Source organism: Ursus arctos, unplaced genomic scaffold (genome assembly GCF_023065955.2).
Source record: "Ursus arctos isolate Adak ecotype North America unplaced genomic scaffold, UrsArc2.0 scaffold_15, whole genome shotgun sequence".
In the NCBI taxonomy this organism is placed as follows: Eukaryota; Metazoa; Chordata; class Mammalia; order Carnivora; family Ursidae; genus Ursus; species Ursus arctos.
The window spans coordinates 3833810-3854080 of record NW_026622819.1 but is presented as its reverse complement, the minus strand read 5'-3'; the positions used below and the strand labels follow the sequence as shown (position 1 = coordinate 3854080).

Sequence of the window (20271 nt, the reverse complement as noted above, 5' to 3'; positions counted from 1 at the left end):
TAAGCTCAATTTTATTAGAATGAGTAAGCCCATAAGCTTCTCCCCAGTGGATAACAGACCGGATTACTGGAGGCAGAGGTAGGAAATTATGATTGATATTAGACCCAGGAAAGTTCTTAGGTAGTAAACATACTTATATTATGTACCAAAGCAATATTCAAAATTCAGAATAATGATACCGAATGGTGAAGGGCAGGCTCACTTATCGTTTTGACCCTCGGAAGGAACACGCAATGACGTACGTTTCTGCATATGGCACGGTTACTCTGCACAGCGCTGCTGTATTTGAACATTCACTCTTTACTCTCCCAAATCTTGCACACACACATGCACATCTCAGCTGGTCACGGAACTGAGCTGTAAAACAGCCTAGCTTCTCTTCTGGCTTATTGTCCTGCGATCCATCACTCTTCATTTTACTACCTAATGAGGACCAGCAATGGGAATAGTCAAACTTGCCCAGCTTCAGTTAGAGATAATCTCTGCAAATAAAACAAGGTTTATGGCTCGTTTGGCAGCTGCGGAGGGAATGCAGAGTCAAGACGTCAGCAATTCTGGGCACTTTCCTCATTCATGATACCTTATTAAGCCCAAAGTAATCTCCCAGGTGTTGAGAAAGGACAACATGAATGCATGGGCATAACGCATGCTTCCAAAATTTGCATAAACAACATTCTTGCATTTTAAATCGTTTGCTCAAATGATACATATTTTTTTTATCATCCCAAGTACTTTCAATAAATCACCCAAAAGGTTCCAGTGTCAAAGAAATACATTCTGATTCTACTCCCGTCTCATCTGCGGGCCTTCGCTGAAGGTCAGTGTAACCGCACCTCCTGGTTCCCCGACCTGACTTGAATCTATTAACGCAGAACCATGGGCAGTCAGCTGCTAGTTAGGTCTGTAAGCACCGTTCCTAGTTGAGGAACGGAACGGGAAGGCTGAGGAGACGAGAACTCGCTCAGCTCCCACGGTGTGCTGCGTGCTGCGGGCCCTCACGCACAGAGCGGCTCAGCCCACCCTCCCGCACCCCCTGATGCCACTGTCACTCACACGTTAAGGAAGTGCAGGGTGTTGAGCCTTTTGGCTGGTAAATGGGAGAAATTCCAAGTGAACAGCACTTGTGCGACTCCAATGGCTGTTTTTTCACTATGTTTCCCATTTGGGGATCTTAAGCAGTCATTTGACTCTGTTTCTGGCTTGAATGTCTGTCTAAATAGAGATCTTCCCTCGCATGCAGACGGTTTGTGTTTTTCCGCTCATTTGTTTCCCAGGATAATTACCACAGCCCTGAAACCGCAGGTGCTTCAGTGCTTGTGGACTAGCTTGGTTCTGGATTTTAATTTTTTAAGTGCTTAATATTTAATTTATCTCAACTAACTTAATAGAGGAGAAATGGAAATTTTTTTTCTCATTTTATGGTAAATGCCACTTTTCATCCCTAAAAGTTCATACAGCATAAATTCTCTGCATCACATTTTGTGAAGGATTCAAGGTGGTTTAAGAATACCGGTCTTCAGAAATCCTCACGTGCAACAGGCAATCCCGCCTTGTCATAAGCCTGGTAACTGAAGACATGCATCCAAGACACAGAGATACAATTTTGTCCCTGTGGTCATGCAGCAAGGTATGAAAAGCTAAGAGATGGACAAACCCACTTAGTTTTTTGAATTGTATTTTATATAAGTTATATCATATCCATCACCCAAATATACTGCAATGTTTCTTATTTAACATTTGTTTAGAGCGTCTCTCTGTCATTAGAGAAGTTACTCATATGGGTAGGCCTGGAAAAGTGCTCACTAGCAGGGATCCTTTCCTGAGACTGTGTGAAGTGAACAGCGCTGGCATTATTCTCTTCTGTGCTGTGGAAGTATGTTCCCAGGAACCCGAGGGACAGGCCTGGATCCATGTGGTGACTGTATGGGAAATGCATGCCTTCCAAACTTGACTTAGAACCATTTCTAGATAGAGCTTTTCACAGTCACTGCACCCTCTCTCTGGATACAGGAAGTCTCTCCAGCATAGATGGAACTAGTTTCTAAAGCAAGGACTTTTCACGCATCCATCTGTCATCCATCCATCCACCCACCCATCCATCCATTTATCCATCCAAACATCCATCCATTTATCCATCCAAACATCCATCCTTTTATCCATCCAAGCATCCATCCTTTTATCCATCCACCATTTATCTATCCATCCACTTCTCCATCCATCTGTTCATCTACCATCCATCATCCACCATCCATCATCCACCATCCATCCATCCATCATCCACCATCCATCCATCCATCCATCCATCCATCCATCCATCCATCGTTTTCATCCATCTACCCATCCATCCACCCCTCTACCCATCCATCCAATTCCTTCCATAGGCAGGAACACTGCTGGGTGCTGGAGGTCCTGAAAGGATTCCCAACAACCATGAACTTAAATGTGGCTTATCACAGTTGAGGGACAGCCCCTACTTTTTCTCCTAGAAAAAAAGATACAATGTACTCAAATAGGAATATAATATATGATGGAATGAAAGACCTTAAGGTCATCAGAGCAAATATTTTTCACAAACTTTGCATACTACAATGAATCACCAGTTGCTTAATCTACATTTCATTTTAGATGTTTTGCTCCAAATTTCTAATGTCTTAATTAGTTGAAGATACAAGTATTCAATGACAGAAAGCTGAGATGATTGGATATATCACCTCACTGCCTATTGAAGCTCTCTATTATTTTACTACCATTTTTAAGCTAAAGGCAGCCAACCATTTCAGCATCACTATACATCTGCTGAGTAACACCATATGGATCTTTTTTTACTTTTGTCTTAGTTTAATTTAATTTTTGTTTTTAAACTGGTAACTTTTAAAATATATTGACAATGTATACTTTACTGGATGTGTCCATTTACTACTAAGGAAAAATAAGAATCCTGCCTACAACGTCTTTAGATTGTGAATTTGCAAATGAGATATTTTTGTTTAGTTTTCCTATAATTTCACAGAAATTATTGAAACGGGAATATGAAATTAATATTGTTTTCACAATTTTAAAATGCTGGATTTACTTAATGTCTTTAAAACACATGCTGTTTTTCCGAAAAAAATAAATAGAACAAATTCTTAAGTAGTGAAAAGTATGTTTAAAAAAGGACAAAGGACGATCACTGTCATTAGAGGAATCAGAACCAGTAAAGGTGACACATACCTGGAAGAACAGGGGGTGGGGCATCAGCAGAGCAGCAAACATTTCCAGTGGCTTCCAGTGGGGCTCTGAGACTCATGGAACCTGAGAGGAGGGTCAGGACTACGAAGGATGGCTACTGCCCCAAGTGAGCAAGGACAGGACTCCACGGAGTGTATAAACTCACTTTGCTACAGAGTCTGGCCTCAGTTCTGTAGATGATGATACTGTAATCTCTCCCTCAGGACTGATTTACCCCAACGCTGACAACACACACCCACACGTGCAGGCACAAGCCCCTGAGTCCCCATTTATTCCTGTATTAAGCAGTCCCGAAAGACAACCTTCAAGCCTACTGAGGAGACGTGCTTCTTCAGCCACCAGGCAAACAACACGAGAGACTTTGTTTTCGTCAGATCGGCGAACCAGGGCAAACACAGCCCACCACAGGGACCCACCACTGGGTCCGATGTCTCCATCACTGCCCAGGAATAAGCCTGCTCCCAGGCCGGGTGAGGTCTAGGCCTTAAGGTCCAGTCTTTCCCTAGACAGGACTGCGATGTCCCTACTATTTTCCTTTTGAGTCTCCATTTTTCTCTCCTCCCAACCAGTGGCTGTGCAATGATTTCTATAAAGCACCAGAGCTGTTTTGTCACCAAGAATTCTCTCATTCATCACTAAACTTTTGAGGGTTTTACTATGTGCCAGGCACTATCGACAATGCTGAGGATAAAGCAAGAAAAAGACAAAAAGTCCTGCTACATTCTTAATACTTAGCATAGTAGGCAGCCTGCTTAGTATGTAGAAATCATCCGAAGCTCCAACTCCCCTTTTAAATTCTGCTTTGTGATGATGAGGATAGAACTCTGTAAATCCCACTTCTGCTTTGCCACCTGCTCACTCTTTGCCTCTGATCATAGACCATACAGAGAGGGCCCGGACAGACTGAAGAAGGTGGAAGAACTTGTTTCTTCTTGTCTGCGCCCCCCCCCCCCCGTGGACCTCTTCTCTGCTCCCCGTGGACCTGCTGTCTGCCCCTCCCCTCCCGTGGACTTCCTGTCGGGCCCCGCCCCGTGGACTTCCTGCCTCACCCATGGACCTCCTGTCTGCCCCCCACTGTGGACTTCCTGTCTGCCCCACCTCCGTGGACTTCCTGCCTGCACCCCCCCATGGACCTCTTCTCTGTTCCCCGTGGACCTGCTGTCTGCCCCCCCTCCCGTGGACTTCCTGCCTGGCCCCGTGGACTTCCTGTCTGCCCCCACTGTGGACTTCCTATCTGTCCCCCCCTGCCCCGTGGACTTCCTGCCTGCCCCCTGTGGGTCCCGCCCCATCCTGCCTCGCTCCGTGGACTTCCTGCCTGCTCCCTGTGGACCTCCTACCTGCCCCACGGGGACCTCCTGCCTGCTTCCTGATCTGTCAGCCTGCTTCACGGGGCAGTACAGGCCTGTTCCAGTTTCCGGTTTCCTTGAAGAACCAGCAACGTGCCCCTCAGAGCCCAGCACCAGCTGGCCAGCTCCTACTCTGGAGTTTGAGCCCTGCTGAAGCAGTGAACTTGTAATAACCAAGACTTCGCTCGGTTCCCTCAGCCCCAGGGGCAGTAGCTGCTTCCGGCATTTGTTCTCTTGTAAAGCTTTCGTAATCTCTTTTTAATTTTTAAGTTATTACCAACTTCATGCATTGCATTAATTCCCTCTTTTCAAGTTATGTGGTTTCTGTGTCCTAACTGGACTATGACTGATACAGATAACAATAAATACTAAGAAAAACACCGCAGGGAAGAGGATAGGAAGGATGTGTGGAGAGTTGTGTGGGTCAGGGAAAGCGACATTTAAGAAGAAAACCACCAGCTTGCTCTGGTTGAACCTCAGGCAAGCAGGTTCCCGCTTTAAACAGCATGGTTTCATCTGGCCTCCTCTTTTACTCTCTGGACCAGGCTGGACTCACTCCCTAAAAAAGCAGGCTTCAGGTATGCTTGTCCTTCAGAGAATCCCAGACTTGGGTCATCTCCCAGAGGAAATAACCGCGGGGATCACGTTCCTGCTTTCCCATAGAGACCCATGTGGCTGTCTCAGGCACATCTTGCCCATGAAGAAAATCCTGATCCTGCCGGCTGTCCACGCGAGCACTTTCTGACGGTCCTTTCGGCAAATGTTCTGCTGACTGTGAGTGTCCATATGAGGGCTGCTCTTGGTGGTGAGGGGAAGCATTGCCTCCTGATAAGGGACATCTGGAGTACTGAACACCAACCAGAGGGGAAGCCTGCCATCTGTCCTCTCCCCACTGCTACCTGGCCCAGATCTCCAGACCAAAGACACATTACTTTATCTGTAAAATCTCTGGCACATATTCCAACATTTACACTCCTTCAATTGTTTCCTCCGTAAACGAACAAGTAATAGCATCCAGTGTGTTCAGTGAAAACATCACCCGAAGGAGAGCTGAACACATGGGTCCTACCCTTGTATCACTGCATACCCCTGAAGCCCAGGGTCGAGACTCACCTGGAAGAAAGGGAAGTGAACACAACTATAGATTTTATAGTTAAATTCCTCCGATCATCTTGTTTTTATTTACAATGAATGGTAAGGTAATAGAAAAAATCTGTGGTCACCTCAAGTATAAAAGGTTATGTAAATGTCACCTTGATCAGGCTCCTTGCTGGGCGTGAAGCCCAACATGGGGCTTGATCTCACAATCCTGAGATCATGACCTGAGCCAAAATCAAGAGTTGGATGCTTAACTGAGCCACCCCGACACCCCTTACTGTACTTATTCTTAAGGAACTAGCAAAAACATATGTAATTATCCAGTGCTTTCCTTGGGTTCCCCACACTCACTTTAAATTTCCTAATAACTACCAACTTTGGCTCTACTTCCTCTAAAAACCTTAGTTTTTCTACAATTTTATTACATGCCTCCCAAGACTGACATCTTTTCAACCTGGTTACACCATCCCCAGCCTTCTCGGATTGGGATACTACTCTTAAAAACTCCTATTATCTCTTCTGACCATTCCTGTGTTTGACCATTCCTGGGTTGGTTTTTCCCTTCTGCTCCTGCTTTGTTTTACTGGCTCCAGAACATTTTTCAAAGTCAGTTAAAAGTTTGGCAATATTTCAGACAGTTTCCTAGGATTTATTGGGTGCTGTAGAAAAACTCTCAATGACTAGAGTTTCCAGAGAATCCCTGGAGTCTGAAGTTGGGAATCAAACCTAGGACAGTTCAAACCAGAGCCCTGAGTAAGTCTCCAACCAAGGCAGGGAATTCTTAAACATGTGTGAGAACTGTGGCATTTACAAGTTTTCCAACATTGTTGAAAACAAGAGAATAATTAGATTTTAGGAGAAGTGATATGTATCCTATGCATTAAAGCTTCAACAGACAAATGCTGTAAGTCACAGGAGCAAAATTTCACACAGATTTTGTGCCAAGAGTAATTGACAGACTTGATACTCTTTGGAGGGGGGAGTTAAAGTGATAATCCGAGTACAGAACTTGCATAAAATCCTTTAAGAAAATCTAATCCTGTCATATGCAACAGCATACATATCTAAAGGAGGCTCGTTAACAATACTGACTAATGGGAGTTTTTAAAAATAGTTTGTCAGAAACCTTATGAGAAAACCATTTCTGGGGGCTCAGTCAGTGAAGCATCTGCCTTCGGCTCAGGTCATGATCTCTGGGTCCTGGGATCGAGCCCCGAATCAGGCTCCCTGCCCAACAGGGAATCTGCTTCTCTCTGTCTCACTCTCCCCTTCTGCCCCTCCCCCCTACTCATTCTCCCCCTCTCTCTCTCTCTCTCTCAAATAAGTAAACTCTTTAAAAAAAACATTTCTGAGTAAACTAAGAGCTTCAACAGAAAATTCAGGGTGTTTGGCATTAGCCATGGAAAGAAATCAGATGAAATGAATTCTAAAATTAATTGCATATTTATACCTCAAAAGAGAGGTTGAGAAAATATAGTATGTTTTCATAAATTTGAAATACAAGCATTCATTGCCAGCAAAAAAAAAAAAAAAAAAAAAAAAAAACCGGTTTATGTTAACAGGAACTTGGGGATACAAAGATAAATGACACAAGGATTTTTGAAGAGCTCACAAACAAATCTGTAAATAAATAATTACGGGATGAATCCATATATATATTTTAAGAGAAGCCCCTGCTACCCTCTAAATGGGGATTCTAAGCTCTGAGAGGACTACATTCTGAAGAAGGTGGCACTGAGCTGGAAACCAAATGAGAAAATCATGACCCCTTACGGGAACATTCAAAGATGCTGTCATGAAAATTCATGCAAATGATCTTGTAGGTCCCTGAGGGGCAGCAATAGCTTGGTGATCCTGGGAAGCAAAAATGTTCTGTAGTTTGAAGTGCTGGCTCTCGAGTCAGGCTACCTAGGCACAAATCCCACTCTTCTAAGAATTATCTTGGGAGTCATCTGTAAAATGGGGAAAATAAAATGGTCTTGGGCAATGATCTGTAAAATGTGTTAATAATAGTATCTAGTGGAGACCGACTTCCCGAATGAAGTATGAGGGGTGAAGCAGATAACTGTCTCTACTGAAATGATCATTTAACTGCTGAAAATCACACACACACACACACGCACACACACACACACACAGACACACACAGCCAAGCCATTTAAAGTCTCTGTAAATTTTCCTAAGGGCATAAAAAGTGGAGAATATGCTCCTGAATTTTATTTAATCTCAGACAGATGATGAAATCTGGTGGCATCTGAGCTCCGGTCTAGTTACATACTCACGCTGTCCCCAGTCTATGTGATAGAGCTCTATTCCAGGCATGTGCAGCCAGGAAGACAACAGCTCCCTGTTCCCCCAATGTCCATTCTAGAACTACATTTTCATATAAGCAGGAACAAGCCGGCAGCATCTCTCCTCCCCTTCGTTCTATATTGTAGAAGCTCTCTACCAGGCAGGCAGGGCCATGAGAACTGGTTTACCTTCCACAGGTGGCCCCTACTCCTAGGATGGAAGCTCCACTCCAGGCTCATCAGGCCAAGAATGATGAAGCCCTGAACATCCCCAAACCAGCTCTTCTGTAACGTCCAGGATGCAGGCCGGGAAGCAAAAGCAGAAAAGACCAGGTACCACCATCCTCACCCAGAGCTCCACTCATAGGATAAGGACAAGCCCTGGAGAGGCAGAGTGTGGCCAGTATCTACAGTTGCTACAATATGGTCTCTATGATGCTCAATTTTTAGCAGAAAGTTATGAGACATGCAAAGAAACAGAAAAGTGTGACCTCTACACATGAAAACAGACAGGCACAGAAACTGCTTCTGAGAGGACCCAGATGTGGGGCTTAGTAGACAAATACTTCAAAGCAACTATTATAAATATGTTCGCAGAACCAAAGGGAACTACATCTAAAGGATTAAAGCAAGGCCTAATGACAATGGCTTGTAAAATACAGAATAAGAGAAATTATAAAAATAACCAAATGGAAATTCTGGAGTCAAAAAGTACAATATCCCAAATGAAAACTTTACTACAGAAACTTAATAGATTTGAACTGCTTGCAGAGAATCCATGGATTTGAAGAGAAATTGATAAAGATGTTGCAATTTGAAGCACACAGAGGAAAAAGCAAATGAAGGAAAATGAGTGGAGCCTCAGAGAATCGTAGTACAGCATTAAGCACAGCAATATACGCATAATGGGATTACCACGCGGTGGACACAAAGATACCCATACCCATACCCATCACAGTAAAAGTGTAGAAAGACAAAGACAAAAAGAAAATCTTGAAACAACCATTAAAAAAAAAAAAAAACCTCCTATGCACAATAAAACTACAATGAGATAAACAGCAGACTTCTCCTGAGAAACAATGGTGGTGAAGAGGCAGTAGGATAACCCAGTCAAAGCGCTGGAAGAAACAAAACACTAACTAAACAATAACAAGAATAAAAACAACCAAACTGTCATCCAATGCTCTCTATCTGGCTACTCACAGCCACAATGAGACACCGCTTCATGCTCGCTGGGACAGCTGTAATAAAAATATGGGCAAGTGCTGGCCAGAAAGAGGACAAATCAGAATCCTCATACGTTGCTGGGAGGATACAAAACAGGAAAGGTAACGTGGAACACAGTCTAGAAATCCCTCCAAATGTTAAACACAGAATTCCCATAGGACCCAGCAATTACTCTCCTAGGTTTAAACACAAGAGAAATGTAACAAATGTCTACATGAGAACTTGTACACAAAGAGCGGTGTTAGTCACAACAACCAAAAGGAGCACAGACAGTAATACCCAGTAACAGCTGAAAGGATAAATAAAAAACGTGGTATAGATGCACAATGGATTATTATTTAGCAATAAAAATAATGAAATGTTGATACATATTACAGCACAGATGTAACATGAACACATTATACTGAGTGAAAGAAACCAGTCACAAAAGACCACATGTTGTACACTTCCCTTTGTGAGAAATTGCCAGATCGGGCAAATCTAGAGAGAAAGTAAAAATAGTGGGGTCTAGGACTGATGGGGGTTGGGGGAACAGGGACTGTCAGGGGTCTCTTTCTGGGCCGATGCAGTCTCAGATTAGGTGTGGTGAAGTCTGTACAACTCCAGAAATAGACTACAAACCACTGAATTGCACATTTTCAAGGTGGGAAATCTCTAGGATGTATGAACTATGTATCAAAAGAGCTGTCTTTCTAAAAAATAGTACCAATCTGTTAGCATGGTCATTAGGCTAAGCGACAAGACAAATGTGCGGCTGTTAGCCAAGCATGTGACACAAAATCCCTGGCAAATTGGGGTTGCTCCTTCTGCTACTGTCCTGGCTGTCGCTGTTTCCCACACTGTCACTAGCGCAGTCACTCCGGAAAGGCACCTGCTGTGTGACACACCTTCACATGCCTGTGCCTGGTGATCACAACAGGCCTGTGATGTTAATTAGGTAGAGACATAAGAATTACATGCACCGCCTTTTTAAATAACCTTAAATAAGAAATATTTTGAGTCAAGGTACTAGGTGGAAATATCAGGACAATTTGAGAGGTCTTTTTAGGGTTTACAGATGTTGCAGAGGACAAGTCCATGACCTTGACAGATGTTAGCGGTCTTTCCTGGGGCAGCCTATTCCTCCTCCACCAGGCATCACACCCTGATTCTACTGTGAGGATTCAGCTTAGACAAAACTACCCCAAAACCCTACATGGATGCTGCCACCTCCCAGCAAGGCAGGGTGACGCACCCTCTGCCCCTCCTGGTATCCAGATGTGTCCTCGTTCATCACCGCTGTGACACTGCCCGTTCCCTGCCTCTCCCGCCAGGCAACAACAATGAAGCGCATTCATTATTCAGGAGACCCTCAGGAAAACACTCATTTTAGTTTTTCAAGAGTATTTATTTACTATAAATAAGACGATCAGTTATTAACTTTGACGGTATTCCTCAAATCTGTTTTTAGAGACCTACAGCAAAGTTCTCCCAAACACAAAAGCTGAGAATCAGGGGAGAAAACTATCTATCAGATTGGAAACTGCATTGTGTCACAAGTGTCAAGCATGTTTTCTACCTGAAGTCATTAAACTCTTGGTTAAGCAATGTATTTCAGCTTACAGGTGATAGTCCCATACTGTAGGTAAAACCAGGAGAATAGAATATAGATTTTTTTCTCCCCTCTCAGGGATCTTGTTTTCTCAATGCTCTCTCCACTAGGATCTACAAAGCTGTGTGAGGGACAACAGGTCAAACCAAGGGAATTCGACTGACACCTGACTGCCAGCCGATAGCTAGGCCAACCAGAAACACCGAGGGGAAAAAAAGGCTTAGCTGAAATCCACCTGGGACTTTAATTAGATTAAAAAATAAAAAAACCCTCAAGAGCAATAAGAAGAACAAAATAGGAGCCATCCACTAATGTAAAAACATGCCATTTTTCTTCATACCTTAAGAGATTTGAAAGATGAGCTACGGGGCAGCCATCACTCAGGAAAGAAATAACGGACCTGGCAGCCACTTGAGGGACGATCCCATTCAATATTTTTTATTATCTGGGTAATGAAAGAGGACTTCTTAGCCTCCCTTTTTCTCCTTTAAAATGCCTCTAATTTGCCTTACGTACGGTAAATGCCCCTGAACCCCACACTCATAAGTCTGGTTGAGGTCACCTCTGTCACAGTCATCTACAGACAAAATATCAGGGAGGCTGGATTTAATGAATTTGGAAGATTAATGGCGAAACCAGACAGATTTCTATTCCAGTGACCAAAACATTAAATTCCAGGGCTCATTATTCAGAGGAGTCTTTCCTCTGCTCTTTTTCACTTCTTTATCTCACACGTAGTTGTCACTTACAACCTGTGCTGTTAACTCCCATGGAGATCAAAGAGAACCAGAAATCTCAAGCTGCTGCCAGCCGGCTCTGCTCCTGGGACAGCCTCCAGGGCAGGGCTCAGCCATCATCCGAGAGCCTTGGCTCACAGAGACCTGGGCGCCAATAAGCCTGTGCCCCTGCTGGGTTCATGGGAAGCACCTCACCCAATCTCCACACACAAATCCAAGGCTAGGAGCTCTGAAGGCATGGCACACCTCCCTACCACACAGATGGCTTCCATTTCCGGTCTGAGCCTTTGTGAAAGAAAGCCAAGAGGTCTCTTCCTTTATAATGCATTATATGAAGAGTTCTAGCCCTTTTATTAAGGAAGATCTGTTTTTCTTGGGAGCACATGGAAGAAATCGGTCACATCGTCTTCAATCCTAAAAATTATGCCAAATAACCACCACCTTATCCTTGGCAAATCCCTGCTGCAGCCATGCACCCATCAAAAGCCCTTTACAAATTAGGGAAGACGTGGAATCGACCCAGTCTAAATTCCCCTGAAAAGCAGGTGTTAATATTTTTTGAAAATTTTTAACTGGATTTAGCATTTGCCCATACACAGTATTTGAAGGGACAGGTTAGGAATGCCCCTTTAGCATCCGCTATCCACACACGCGTTCACAAAATCCCTAGAAGATGCGGAGTCTGAATTCCCACTTTCCAAAGAGAAAGAAATTTAAGACAGACTTGAAGCATTTGCTAGAAATATAATAAATGTTCAAACACCTGTTTGCCAAAACTTTACTATGGTCAAGACCTTCAAGGATTCTGACCACACGTTTTTGCTCAGCTACCAAAGTCATGTCTCACTCCTCTGTGTCCGACTGATTAATGTACTGAAGACTCTAAGTATCCACTAGACTTTGCTTCCCTAAAATATGGAAATATTTTAAGAAAACTAAAAGACAAGGCATTAAGATTTTGGGTTCGGGCAGTCGGAGGGATCCAGGCATCTTCTCAATGGGGCCAGAGGCTCCTCAGTGTAGGGTCCCAGCAAAGGGGGCCACTGGAAGCATTCAAGTGACGTTCTGTGTCGACATCAGATACTAAGAAAAAGCAGAAGGTACCATAGAATCATCGGTCCAGTGAGACTTGGACTGCTTGGCCACGGATTCATCACCACATTTGGAATGAACGCCCTAATCTGTAAGCATGAGATCTTTAACAGAACCACAGACGTAAAGTGCTTTCAGGCTTCTGACCAAATAATCCCCCAGCCAATCAGTTTCACACTATTGTTCTACCCGCAATGAAGACATCTCTGCAGTAAGTTAGCAGTAAGTTACGTGGAACCGTCCCCTGGGACGTTCTCACCACCAGACCTGGCCATGTGTTCGAAGTACGATTTTCACACTGCCCTTTCCACGCTCTTGTAAAACAACAGAAGTCTGGGCACGTGGGCCACTACCAAGTGTGCCAAAGGAGGCAGCATGACACACTCTAGACAGTAGTACCTGGCAATTCCTCCTGCTTTTACAGACCAAAGAAATGTGTCCTGCCCTAACAGCAGAACCAGCTACAGTCTCTCAAAGGAAACCACACTCCCTCCCTTCTCACACACCCAGCACCCGAGCTGTACTCACCAAACCTTTGCACGTCGAGAGAGCCACTGAGGAATTTTTGTGGGATCGTAAGGAGCCTTGATAAAAACAGAAATCCTCAGGCGGGAAGGTGTGCACAGACTTGGTGCCTCCCTTCCCCAGTGTCTGCACCATAAATCCAGGAGCCACCAGGTCGCTGGAAGCCTTCAGCTCCATGTGGAAGTCATGTCTAAAGCCCTTCAGCCGAAGGTGGAGAGACTCTGTCCCGAGCTGGGCCAGCGCCCTCTTCCTCCTCTGAGGGTGAGTGATTTCGTGGGACACGTAGTCTCCATTGTGGTCAACCTCATAGGGAGACACCAGGTCATATTCTGAAAGACAAAGAGAAGGTGTGGCTGAGTAATTGCAGGATTCTGAAAAGAATCAGGGAGCCTCGGAATATAATTTATTGCCTAAGGACACTTCTGCCTGATAAGAAATGATGGGAAGAAATTTCAGCATCGAGCCGACTTCAGATCCACACTGTAGTTTGCGAACAGTCAGAGTCAGGATGGAAAATCTTCAATGTGGCCTTTAGGGAAGTCTCCGCTGCCCCATAAGGTATTATTCCCAATCCAGCAAAACATAGGATACTCCAAAGGAAAAACAGGATCACAGACCAAAGAAAACCAGAAATGGACCTTTAGGATTACATTTCATGAATTTTAATTTATAATGGTAATATGTAATCATTTATGATTCTAAATGTTCTTTTAGTCTTGCTTTTGGTTTTTTACAAAAATCTTCATTGAGCTGACAAGACATTTTAGCTTCAAAATACCAACCATTTCTCCAAAAGCTGTTAAGAAGACAATTATGATGGGTATTTTTTGCCACTTAATATTTTAATATTTAATTGTTAAATCAAGGAATCCTACAAATCATATGCAGACATATCCCCGATGCTAACGTTTCCTATGAGGTCTGCTCCCACCGAATACCGCTGTCCACCCTCTCATTGGCCTGAGTTCTTGGCACGCCTTCAGAGTTCACCGCCCAGAGTCCTCTCCGACGCACACCACGGTCTCTGGCCCACTCCAATTCATAGTTATGCTAGCCTAAAACACATTCAAATACACAATTGTTTGAAACATCAAGAAAGCCCTGAGGGGCTGTCCGATTTCACGGCACCCACACAGGCCTGCAGGGCAACAGGGTCCAACGATGTCCCAGTGTGGCCTTCAGCATACATTCCAGTTGTCTCCCTCTCTGTGGAAAGCACAGAAGGAAGCTTTGTAGCTCCTTTCATTACAAAATGTGCAGTCAGGAGGCTGTGAGAGGCTCATTAACTGGGGCCCTTTTCTGCTTTAGTGCAAGTTGGACATGCTTCTTGGAGTCATAAGATAAAACACAGAAATGGCATTTGGTCAGAAGTAAGCAGTATTTGGGTAATTATTTTTTCTGGAAAAATGAGGTTTTTCTCCACATCCGATCTGTTTTGGTGTGGGTATCTGTCCACGGGTCCCTGTGCCATCAGGGACAGGGAAAGGTCAGGCTGGAACAGAGCAGGCAGCCTGTGCCAGTCAGAAATGGCATATGGTGGGTTGGAAGAGATAGAGCAGGCCACAGATGGTGAGGCCCTGCCTGGAGCCCCCCCATGCTGAAGCCAGCGGCAAGGTGCGTGTCCAGGGCCAGGCAGCCAACCCGATCAAGTGGCAGGATAACCAAAGGCTTGGCTCTAGCCTCGACGACCCCAGAGGCCTGGCCCTGTCACGCAGGGATCAACAGGTACCCTGAGGGTCACGGGCGAGCAGGGCTACGTGGAACATATTGTGGCAGACCATGTGACAACCAACCATCTAAATCTACTTCAAAGGAGGGCATTTGTGTCCTGAGTCCCAAAGAACAAAATGCATTGGGCCTGTTTCCTATTTTACTTAGGAAACCAAGAAAATAAAACAAATCTGCTTCAACTGTAGCAATGACAGGAGAAAGGGGGAAACAAGTCAGAGATTTGCCTGTCTGGTGTACGGATGTGACTGCAGGCTGTCCTGGGCCATCTGAGAGATAAGTGAAGCATGCACACCTTTCTACGCTGGGTTCCCCCCACCACCTTCCGCATCCCCAGCCTCCTGGACCAAGGGGCGAGGCTGGTACAAGTGGCAGTGTTGCCCCTTCCACACTGCCCCCCAGGACTCTCGGGGAGCCCTCTCCCCCCACCCCATGTCTGTGTCCATTCCAACAGAGGCTGTGGACTCTTCCAAACCCTGGCTAATCAGCACATTTACTGCACATAAAAAGATGATTACTACTTAAAAAAATAAAATTGCTTCCAGATGATATAAGCCATATTCTTATGACCTTTGTTTTGGAGGACATATAACATGCATCCTTTATCTGGAGGGGACATACAGTATCTACTCTCAAAATAGCGCCTGATAAGGCTCTTTTACATGAACACATGCAGAGTCCTGCTGATACAGGCTAGACGACCAGCTGTCTGCGGGGCAAGGATAAACGGCCTGCTTGACCGCATTTGCCAATTCCCCTGGTGTGAGACTCCCACCGTGGCTGATCCCCCGCACCAACGTGATGTCCCTCGACCCGGAGTGCGGAAGAGGTGCCCAGCAGCACACCAGCACACACGCAGCATCTCCCGCACACAGACCCGACTGATGCAAATAACCCCGAGGGCACAGATAACAGTAAAATAATAATGAAGGGTGAGATTTGCATATTTTAATTTTGTTGTTAAAAGTACTTGTTTCACTGTAACTTTATAAATTTTACTTTTCAGTGACCAGCTCTGCCAAACTTAATGGGAAGTAAGGATCAGCCCTGGAGGACTGGTACAGGCAGGCCCCAGGCCACCAGCTCCACGAACAGCAAAGCCACACTTCGTGATCAATGACAATCTGTTCCCAAGAATGAGGAAGAAAATGCGGGATGGAAGAAGACCGGTTTTTTTCAATTTAGTCTACCGTCTATTGGTTCTCAACCAGAGTGATTCCCCTTCCACACCCCCTGGGGTGTGGGGGGGAGGGACACATGTCTGGAGACCTTTCCATCAGTCACAGAGTGGGAGGGGGACAGTGGTGCTCCTGGGGTCTAAGGACCAATCCAGGGATGCTGCTAGAGTCTTCAACGGGACAGACTCCTGGAACAAAGTGTTAATACTGCCAAGGCAGGGAAATCCTGCTTGTGTCCCACAGCAGTCCTTTCTATCAAATGCGTATTCTTGGTTATGTATGAATGAATGTGAAAAAGCCATCACTGAAGAATCCAATGAATGGACAAAATAAGCATAGCATCTCATCATACTCCTATTACTACCTGCAAATAAATCAATACATAACTGCAACAGACGGAAAAAATTAACTTCTGAGTTTGTTTTCAGATTATAATCTGCATAACTACGGTCTTGTGATTTCAAGAAAAAAAATTAGTGTGATTCGTAGTTTTTGAGAATCCTTTATTTTTTTTAACTTTTTAAAAACGATTTTATTTACTTATTTTAGTGAGAGAGAAAGTGTGCACGCGCATGAGCTGAGGGAAGGGGCAGAGGGAGGGAGAGAGGGAGGGGGAATCTGAGGCAGACTCCCTGCTGAGTGTGGAGCCAGACTTGGGGCTCAATCCCAGGACCCCGAGATCATCACCTGAGCTGAAGTCAAGACTTGGATGCTTAACCCACTGAGCCGCCCAAGCACCCCTCTTTGAGAATCCTTCAAATAAGACCTGGTCCTATCCACCCTTGGTTAAGGAGGAAACCTTCACGTATGGCTGTGCCAGCCAGTGGTCAGAACTCCTCAGTCTCAGGTTTTCTGACCACAGCATCCAGTCCAACAGCACTCTGGTTTCCTGGCTGAATGCAGGAAGTGTAGCCCAGCGAAGCATGCAGGGCTGATCCCTTCCAGCCGCAGAGAGCAGATTTGCACCTTGCATCCGACCCCTGTACTCAGGGACATCCCATCCTTCGCTTGGAAGCAGCCACAGTGCGAGTATTTACACCATGGGGACCAGAAAACGTCATAAATCCAGACTCCAAAGAGCCTGTTGTTAAAGATCGACAAGCACCCCATGGGTGAACCTGAAAGAGAGGGCCTTGTCTCACGTTCCCCGAACATTTGAATGTAAAATCAATACAATCTTCCAATGCACACACACAAACAACGGTCTATTACGTACGACGAAACCCATCTCTAAAGAACTTGTAAACCTTGCCCTGGAAGCCTAACTTACTCTAGAATCAAAACCTAACAAATCTGTGATACATCTTGGCTCTTAACAGGAGCCACTGTTCTTATTACAAAGGCAAATTTGTAGGAAAAGCATCAAAATCGCGCATTAAGGGAAAACAATTCTGAATCAGCCAAAATGAAATGAGCACACTTCATGTCTGAAAGTAGTTTAGTTATTCACTGTGGCATCAAAAATAGAGGGTGATCTCTTTCTCGCTGCAGAAATGCTTCAGACACAGAGGAAAACCAGCAATCACAGTCGGAATTATGCATGAAACAAACCGTTTGGCCAAAAAGAACGAGTCCAAAGTCAATTTGTAAAACAGATACCCAGACATCCAGCAGTAAGCCGACCCCAGCATCACACAAAGCGCACCCTGGCTCTACTGTTCTACAGTGAAACAAGGAATCTACTGAGCAGGCTTTTCTCGGGGACCATGAAAGCCCTCTAGTGACGCCCACTCTCTCGATGGAGCCGTTTATAATTAAAGACCTAAAACACGCAGAGGGCGGGTATGAGGCTGGGGTGTGTCCACTAGGCTACGACTTCACTGATGATGGCTCATACCTTCCCCTCCAGTTTCTGACCAAGGGAGGTATGTGGTTGGCATGGCAACGCTGGGCTTGTGACACCAGCTGAGGTGCCAGGGGATTGGAGCCTCAAGCCAGCCAGGCTGGAGTCCAGCTCACAGGGGTCGGTCCTGGCAAGGAGCAAGGGATGCTCACTTGGGCGGGAAGGATTTGACTTCACCTTCTGGAAATGGTTCTCTGCCTATAATGCTCTTACCTTAAAGAAAACTTATTTTCTACAAAATGCTATACAGTCCTCTGAAAAATCTCCTGAGACCTTCAGGAATTTTCATGATTTTAGAGAACTAGAATCTTTATAAAAATGTCTTTTTTCAGAAGTGTGTGTGGAGGAACAAATACAACACGGATAATTATATTGTGGAATGCATCCTAAGAGAAGCATGAAAGAAGACAAGGGCAAGCCCAAGAAGGTGACCTTTTAACAGACAGATAATTACCTTTCTCGAGCAATTACAGAGCGAAAAGTGATTTGTGTGTGCTTCATATCACTTGCATCTAGCGCCCTCTGGTGGTGCTGAAGGTCCTCTGTTCCAGCGCTCGTCTACTTGCCACTGTATTATAGACTATTCATGTACCCATTCAGTAGGACAGGATTTGAATAGTTAATGCATATGTAAGATTTCTGTCTTTATAAAAGATGGAGAGTTATATTCAAAAATTTTGAATTAACTAACTTCTCTAGATTTTCTGAAAATACGTTGGGATAATTAAACCTCGTCCTTCCTCTAAAACACTAACCCTCGGTATGTCGATTTGTTGTTGGAAATGCTGCAAAGTAGAAATATTAAACAACTGCCAATGGATTGGATTCAGGTAAAAACCAGCAACTGACATCCCACACCTGCCTTTCCCTTTAACCTGAGGCAGTTCCGGGCAGAGACAATCATTCCCGGGAGATGTGAAATTTGCAGATGCTGCTTGCCAACAGCACAAGTAAAACCACACTTTGCAAAAGGCTCAGACTTGTAGGCCAAACCATGGCAGAAGCTATGGGCTTGGTTAGGATGACACAAAAAGCTAATTACCCACGCCACGCGTTATATTTCAATTATGTCCCAACTCCCCAAGAGCATCCACTTCATGCTAACATGGTAAGTACTGAGCAAAACCGGCTTTCTTTTGTCTCCTGCTCTTTAGTCAAGGATATACGGAGAGGCTTCAATTTAAAAAGCCAGAGGAGGTTCAGGTGGGGGCAAAGGGGTGGAGAAAAGAGTAGTATGTGCTTTCTAATTTTCTCAACGCATAAATTAGTAAAGCCGCTGGATTATTCCTTGCTTTTAAGTGTTCTTATTAAATATGCATTCCTTGCTTTCCCTCCTACCGCTTATGGTAATAACGCCGGTGGGTAAGCATTACTCTTCCACAACCGAATACGATATAAAATTGGTGAAAGTCGACTCACAGGCGCTAGCTCATAAAGCGAGAGAGCAAGGAGCATCCTGGGAGTGAGTTCGCAGAGTTAGGAACATCCGCAGCACCCTATAATCCAGCGCTACTTGGTGAAGACTTGGAACCCCCTTCCCCGCAGACTTACCGCCTTTTTCCATCCAGTCCGCGGAACCCGGAGGACGCCAGACGCTCGAACTCCCCGGCGAGGCGGCTGCGGGTCCCACGGAGCACGCAGGTGCCTCCTGAAACAGCGGCCACAGCTCGGTGAGACCCGGACAGCGGGAAGGAAGCCGCGGCGCCTCCCGCCCCCATCATCGGGGACTCACCTGCACAGCCACCTGCGCCAGCAGCAGCACCCAGAGCGCCGCGCAGCCGGGGACCCGCAGGGCCGGACCGCCCCTCGCGTCCCGCGCCCGCCGCCCGCGCTGCGTCCCCGCGGGGAGAACGCGCCTCTCCATTCAGGGGCGCTCGAGGTGCCCGGGGCCGCGGGATGGCCCCCAGCCAGGCGGCTGCAAGTGGGCACCGAGACCTGGGCCGGCCGGCGCGCAAGAGCTTCCCCGCAGCGCCTCCACCGCCCGCGCGCGCGGGGTTATCACTGCGGCTCTGCGCGGCGCGGGGGGCGGAGTGGCAGCCGCGGCGGCGGGGGCGGTGGTGGAGCACCAGCCCGCACCGTGGGAGAGCGGCACAGGAGGAGGGGAGCGCAGGGGAGGCGGAGAGGAGCGGCGAGGGGAGGAGAGGAGGGAGCAGGAGGGAGCAGGAGGAGTTGGCGGGGGCGGCGGGGTGGGGAGCCTGAGGAAGAGGGCAGGAGGGGAGACAGAGGGGAAGGGAAGAGGCCAGAGAAAGAGGACGGCGGGGTGGAGCAGAAGGGCGGAGGGCTGGGGAGGATCCCTGCGCTCGCCCTCGGGTCGGCACGCGCCTCGCCCACCTCTTGGTGGGCGCGCGACTGGAGCGGTGGCCCGGAGGTTTGGGGTGTAAACA

General features: G+C 46.0%; 1 protein-coding gene across 1 annotated transcript in view; it reads right to left on the bottom strand.

Moving 5' to 3' along the window:
• Positions 1-19797, bottom strand: part of ADAMTS16 (ADAM metallopeptidase with thrombospondin type 1 motif 16) — a 146246-nt gene extending 126449 nt beyond the window's left edge. The window contains exons 1-3 of the mRNA XM_026506658.4: positions 19620-19797; positions 19439-19535; positions 13142-13467 (exon numbers count right to left, since the gene is read on the bottom strand). Coding sequence (XP_026362443.2) covers positions 13142-13467; positions 19439-19535; positions 19620-19751 — 555 coding nt within the window. The 5' untranslated portion in view covers positions 19752-19797. The remainder of the gene's footprint in view (positions 1-13141; positions 13468-19438; positions 19536-19619) is intronic.
• Positions 19798-20271: the final 474 nt, after the last annotated feature.